The following is a 7,120-nucleotide window of genomic DNA, read 5'->3' as shown; positions in this document are numbered from 1 at the left end:
TATATATACATATATATATGTATGTATACAGTAGGTATACTGTATACATACATACATATATATATATATATATATATATATATATACATGTTCATTGCTATTCTGTTGCTAGGGCAACAACTTTGGTCCCTGTTTACTTCCTGTCAGCTTCTGCATTAACATACATTCAAACAGGAAACACAATGAGACCCACTTAGAATGTTTATGTTGTCCAGTTTGAAACGGTTTATATAGCCTATATAGTATACGTGTCACACGTCTGTAACACGACGTGTTGTTGCTTCAAGAGCTGACACTTTTGACCCCTGTGATCACATGACATCACAAAAACGACCCCTTAATACTTGTTATGATTTCCCAAAGCTTAGTTAACATTTCTCACCTGTGTGCTGGATGTATGGGTTCCAGCAGATTGACCCGACCGACTGGACACCATCATCGCAAGCGGACACTACGCTGCGTTCACAGTGCTATGTGGAAATCGGACATATCAGCACTTAAAATGTGGCTGTTGATCTGCAAAATCTGGCATAATTTATTGCTCTTGTACAGCAATTGGTGCTCAGTACTGTCTAAAACAGATTTCTAAATGGAAGTTTGTCACTGGCATCAATTTTTACACTGCCAGTCACATGAATATGGTGTATATAAGTGTTGAGTCAGAATTTTTTTCACTCATGATTCCACACCCCTCTCAGTTGATGCCACGCCCCCCACGCCACATCAGGGTCAAAAGTCTGAAACTCAAAAAACAGATTTGAAAGTGGAAAAAAAAAAGATCTGAAAGTGAAAAAAACATTTGAAAGTGAAAAACTAAGATTTGAAACTGTAAAAAATAAGATCTGAATCTGAAAAGATAAAACATGCAACTGAAAAAAATAAGACCTCAAATGTTAAAATACATATGGAAGTGAAAAGTGAAAATAAATTATTCATTCAAAAGAGTTAGCAAAGTGAATCAAAATTATATTTAACCTGAAAAAAAGGTTTCATACAGTTATTTTTATTTTGAATACATTGTTGTATTTTTCAAAATTCAAGATCACACATGAATTTTCAGTTTCAAATTTTATTTTTTCAAGTACAAAACATTTGACCCTAATGTAGCTCCACAGACCCCAAAACCCTGGGGTGAGGCAACCGCACAACATACCGCCCACCCAGCAGCTCCTGCCGCCCTCACAGTGGCACTATTTAAACTTTTTGAGTTTGCAGAAATGCTTTAAAAATCACAGAATGTCTTTATAACACTTCACCAAGTGAAGTTATACTTTATGAAGTTGATATTGGTAATATGCACCAATTACTAACCTGTAAAAGAGAGGTGGAGCGTAGCAGCAATGATGACGCATGTGAGACTCCTCTGATCCAGATTGCAGTTGGGCGCGGATTTATCCCCAAGGCAACCCCAGACCATAGCCCGAGACCAAAGCAGTTTCTCAGTATGCGTTCTTGTGCGGACTTGTGGACTTGTGACACGTCTTCAGTCACAGCCCAAGTACTGTTACAATTCAAAGTTCACATCTAGCCTAGTGCCGTAGCCAAGTTCAGTCCAAATTCCCGGATGTGTTCTCGCCACACCTATTTCACCGGGGATGCATCGGAGCAGACTTGTGTAGACTTCAGACAGCCAAGTGAGGGAAAGGCGCTTACCGATATGTTCCTGTTTTGTCACAGAACGTAGTGTTTTCATGCGTAGTTTAAACGTCAGACCCGTGGTCGATGTTTTAATATAGAGCCCAGCTGAATGTGACTGAGGTCCGCTAGATGACAGCGGCGTCAGCCCTCATGTGTTTATGAGCGCTGGCACCGCTGTCATCTAGCGGTGCCAGCGCTCATAGATAATAAACGTGTGTATGAGCGCCCAGGCTGCCCCAGAGAGCAGCCTCTCTCGGGTAGAAATTCGTGGCTGATATCTCTGTAGTGGTTAAATATGAAACGTAATTCGTTTGGGGAATATCTAATGGGCAATATGCAGTCTCAGTATAAGATATATTCTTATATTATTAAATGTTGTAACATATTATTGTTCTTTGCATTCTTTTGCTTATTTAGGCCTATGTGTTTTTACCATAAAATTATAATTTATTTAGGCCTATGTGTTTTTACCATAAAATTATAATTTTAAGAATTTATTGTAATTTATTTATTTTATTTAAAGATTAATTGTCTTTATTGTAGTATTTATTCAACAGCATTTTAAATACTGATTATCTGATATGAATTGTATACCTGATGTCTGAAGTGTGTCTGAATAAACTTTTCCTCTTCACATCTGACCTGTTTGATCCCATTTATATTGGTGAGGACAGACTAAATGAGAAACTGCTGTCAGTATAATCCAGTACAGTTCAACAGCACCACAATCTACAACTCAACACTTCAATAAAATGTCAGATACAGATAATACAATATTAAACTGCTGTTGTTTTTTCTAGGTGTACCAAGTAAACTGTCAAGTCTCCATAAAAATGTAGACAGAAAGCATAATGAGACAAATGCAGTGATGGACAGTAACTAAGTAGCTATATTTACTCAAGTAGCTACTGTACTTAAGTACACATTTGATGTACTTTGAGTATTTCCCATTTACTTAGAGGGAAATACTGTACATTCTATTCAAACTACATTTATTTGATAGCTATAGTTACTTTTCAGATAGTTTGTTTTATATGTTGTAAGTTTCATATTTACAAGTTGCTGTGTGTTGTTATAGATCAGACTAGTACACCAGTGAAAGGTGTTAAAATTAGTTCTACCATGACAACATTTAAATGCTGCTCACATGTAGCCGACGTTGATCAATTAATCCTCAATACATATTCATGTATATGATAATCACAACACTTGAAATTGGGTCACTCTGCATCATGAGTACTTTGAACTTTTAATTTTAAGTAGGCCTACATTTTGCTGACAATACCCAGATACTTTTACTCAAGTCAGATTTGGTATGCAGCACTTTTACTTGTGACTGAGTTTTTGTTCTTTGTTGTGATATTCCTGGGTACTTTGTCCACAACTGGACAAACATATCAAACAGACATGCAAGCATCGCACATCTCATCCTCATCCTCATCCTCATTCTCCGCTGTCTTTCTGGGATCTGCCTCCTCAGCTGGGCAGCCTCTTCCTCAGCCTGCATAGCAGTCCTGCTGCAATAACTGCGCCAAGACACCTTCTCCGATCCATTATTGATTTTTGATTTCCATCTCGCCAATGCTCACGATCACAATAACCACCACCTCTCCACAAACTTTTCCCTCCGCACTTGACTTTTGATTATAATCATTCAGAAGCCAGCTGCGGGGAGAAGGTTTTAAAAGACATTTTATGAAAATATTTTGGCTATTTATATGTTTTTGTGTGTCAGTTATATGTTGAAACGTTAAAAACATATACAAATTAATTTCTTACAATGTCTATGAAAAGACGCAGGGCTGGGCTGTGTTTATATTGTTTTATTCTAAATGCATGTAGCTATAGATACAGTCGGCAATGACGGGAACACCCACAAACGTCACATCCGGTTAGAGCCGAGGGGGGAAACAAACCGGCGAGCGTAGGTGGTGACATCATCCAGTTCGCTGCTGTTCCAAAAGCAGAAATGACTGTACTCCTGTCCTCCCGTTCTTGGGAAGTCTGGACTCTCGCGTGGACTTGCCAAGTCCGAACTTGCCAAGTCCGAACTTGCCAAGTCCACAAGTCCGAACTGCCGAACTTGAGTATTGAGAAACGGCTCATAGCCCGAGGCGCGTTTCTTCTTCTTTTCTTCGCAAATAAACTTTAAAGGTGCATACCGCCACCTACTGTGTTGGAGTGTGTAGGATCATGGCATTATTGTCTGAATCCTGACTGTCTTATAAACTACCAGCCCCCTTCTGATTCCCCTGAAGTCCTGCCCTGCCCTGTCTCAAGCACCAAAGTCTCCCTCTGTATTTATTGCCTCCCCCTCCAGTGCCAAGAGTTCAAGAGTGCTGCTGACATAAGTTAGGTCAGGTCAGGTAGGATAAGGTAAGGTAAGGTAAGGTAAGGTAAGGTCAGGTAGGATAAGTTAAGGTAAGGTAAGGTAAGGTAAGGTAAGGTAAGGTAAGGTCAGGTCAGGTCAGGTCAGGTCAGGTCAGGTCAGGTAGGATAAGGTAAAACTTAAATGTCCCTGGTGGGCAAATTGGGATACACACAGTACAGTACATAACACACAGAATCTAGTATCACACACTGTCAGAGGTAACTCATGGGCAACTGGTGATCACTGCTGGTTAAGATAAGCGATAGCAGACAGGATAAAGGATGATCTGTAACGCTTAGTGCTGAATTTAGGGAGGCAAAACCTCACACTTTTATGCACGGTATAGGTAGGATACTGGCGAGACGCTGGTAGATGCAGCTGTTCCTTTCAGTAAAAGTTGAGACACTGCACGCAAGAGTGAGATGGTATTTCCTGCGTGGATTGTGGTAAAAATGATAATTCTAGCAATTTCAATGTAGGGTCTTCACATCAGTCGGTGTTACAAAGCAAACGTGACCATGGTGTGATATCATTAGCAGCAGTGGAGTCTATATGTCAAGGCATGTGCGGATTATGAGACAATGCGCCCCAGATGTGCAAAAGGTCCCACGGACTCTCCTGTGTATCTATCTATTTGTGTGTGTGATCATTTTGTGTCTCTTTGTAGTCATTTATCTATCTCCTTGCCTTTGTTTTGGGTCTCTTGTGATTGTTTTGTGCTGCTTCAAGGTCATTTTGTGTCTCTTTGAGGTTGTTTTGCTCCTTGTTGTAGTAAATTTGTTTCTCCCGGTAGTTCCCTTACATCTTTTTGTGTCTCTTTGTCATCATTTTGTGTCTCCCTGGTTGACAGGTGTAAATTTCAGTAAAACTTTGCAGATGAAGACCAGATTTTCCAAATTGGAATTGTGCATCATAACCTGTAACACTTAACACTATGCAGCAGGTCCCCATATGTCCATGATCGGCCTCCGCCCAGTGGTGGGGAGCAGAGGAGGTCATATCAAATGCTGTCACCCCATTTGTTTTTGTCATTCATTCGTTCGTGTTGTTTCCTGTTTTACTTTGATACTCACATCTCCTCTCATTTCAGATTACTTCACTTCCTGTCCCTGTGTGTTTTCCCTCCCGTTTGATGACTTCACCTGTGTCTGATTGTCTGTCCCGCCCTGATTAGCCTCACCTGTGTCTCGTTATCCTTCCCCTCACCAGAGTATTGAGTGTGTCTTGTTTTCTCTCAGTGGCAGTTCGTCTTATCTCCTTGTGTGTTTGCTGTTCCAGCCTTTTGTTTCCCTGTGTCCTTTACTTAGCCTGTTGATTGACTCTACCTCTGCCTCATCCATACAGATTTTGTTTGCCTGCACTGCGAAATGTTTATAACATGTCACCCTGTGAAAAGTTTAAGGATATAACATGATGGAAAGAATACTGCAACCTGCTCATGTACGCCCATATCGCAAGGGTGCTGTGGAAGACCATGAGGTGGTAGCGTCGTCACAGTAAACAGTATCTGTCATTGGGGATATCAATGTAGTGTAGAATTTCAGTACCATTTGCATTATAAATAAACATGTTGTCACTTCCTGAATGTATTCTATGTTAACTATAAACCATTAGACGACTGGAAAACTGTGTCAGACCTTTCTGACTTCTTTTGTATGGGGTGCCGTTTGTAAAGTGGCTCATGCTGAAAATAACATCAACATTTTGCCACATTTAGCTTCAAACAATGTTTAAAAAAGTGTTGTGAATTTTTTAATGCCACCTTTTACCACATTTATAGCAATATTTGTATAGAAATATATTAAATAGTTAAATCTAAATATTAAATGTGGCACCTAAATGTTAGCCTAAATGTTAAATCTAAATATTAAATCTAAATCTAAATGTTAAATCTAAATGCTAAATCTAAATCTAAATGTTAAATGTTAAATCTAAATGTTTTGGGTAAAACTAAATATTTAGCTAATATGCAAATTCACACTGCCAATCACCGGAAGTACCAAAATAAAAGCTCAAGATGGTTAGACTGTGTTTATAGAATCAAATAACGAATTAAAACCAATTTATTGGGGGATAAACATAAATTAGCGTGATAATAACTACCTAAAATAACAAAAAACATGTTTGGAGAAATTTTATTTGACGTGTACTTTGAGTTGTTAGTGTCCCTTCGGAGGGAATCACCTTGTTGTTAACAAATACTTCCGGGTAGAAAACCAGCAGAGTTAGCCCCGTTAGCAGTGTCTGTAATGACTCATTAACTCTAAACGGTCCGTGAAAAAATATTTTTTTCCAGCGGATATCTTAGTTACAACATGATTGAGCTAGCAAAGCAGTTTTGTGTTGCTATGTGTGGTATTTATTCAGTTTTGGGAAATCACGATGTCTAGAAAGCATCAGTGGCTGCAGATGACAGGGACAGCTAACTGTTAACAGCAGCAGCAAAGCTAACATCAGGACGTCATCTGTTAAAAGCCTCCCGTTGTCGGATACAACATGAAACTACTCCAGTTAGCTCAATCATGTTGTAACTAAGACATCCGCTGGAAAAAATATTTTTTTCATGGACCATTCATTGAGTTAATGAGTCATTACAGACACCGCTAACGCTAATCTACGATAACCATGTTATTAATTACAACGTGCACACAGAAATAGTAATGTTTGTTCAGTCATTGCGTTTATAGACTTTACAAACACCAGATTAGTCTAAACGGTGATATAGTAACGTGAAAAATGTGAGATATTCATATATATATGTAGCTAAAGTCTGCTGGTTTTCTACCCGGAAGTATTTGTAAACAATAAGGTGATTTCCTCCGAAGCAGCGTTGCCAGGTGGGAAATGTAGGATTACACCTGCGGCCTCGTGCCTATGACCGAATCACAGCCGTGACGATACACAGTACTACAACATCACTCCCTTTCATGTGATATTGCTTAAATATAGTCACTCTAGTGTTTACTTTATTTTCCATTTTCCTTGCTTCTGTTTTTCCTCTTCTTCTGTTTTGAATCTCATTCTCGCTCGACTTCCTGATGGGTCCTAGCGCCTCATGGGGCGGGTACAGCTGACCATTCAGCCAATCGTGCTCATTGTTCAGAGACAAAC

At 39.3% G+C, this 7,120-nt stretch overlaps 1 protein-coding gene across 6 annotated transcripts in view; it reads right to left on the bottom strand.

Moving 5' to 3' along the window:
* Positions 1 to 2,045, bottom strand: part of LOC126402268 (cytosolic sulfotransferase 3-like) — a 23,009-nt gene extending 20,964 nt beyond the window's left edge. Inside the window, exons 1-2 of one of the 6 annotated variants that reach the window (XM_050064083.1) lie at positions 1,312 to 2,043; positions 383 to 470 (exon numbers count right to left, since the gene is read on the bottom strand). Coding sequence is in view for 4 of the 6 variants with exons in the window: in XM_050064078.1 (XP_049920035.1) it covers positions 1,312 to 1,417 (106 nt within the window). In the remaining 2 variants the exon portion in view is untranslated. Of the gene's footprint in view, positions 1 to 382; positions 1,284 to 1,311 lie in introns of those variants that run through there. The other 5 variants (XM_050064078.1, XM_050064081.1, XM_050064080.1 and 2 more) reach the window with 5 other exon arrangements.
* Positions 2,046 to 7,120: the final 5,075 nt, after the last annotated feature.

Source organism: Epinephelus moara, chromosome 16 (genome assembly GCF_006386435.1).
Source record: "Epinephelus moara isolate mb chromosome 16, YSFRI_EMoa_1.0, whole genome shotgun sequence".
Classification (NCBI taxonomy): Eukaryota; Metazoa; Chordata; class Actinopteri; order Perciformes; family Serranidae; genus Epinephelus; species Epinephelus moara.
Note: the sequence above shows the minus strand (reverse complement) of the source record. Positions and strands in the feature narration are given on the sequence as shown.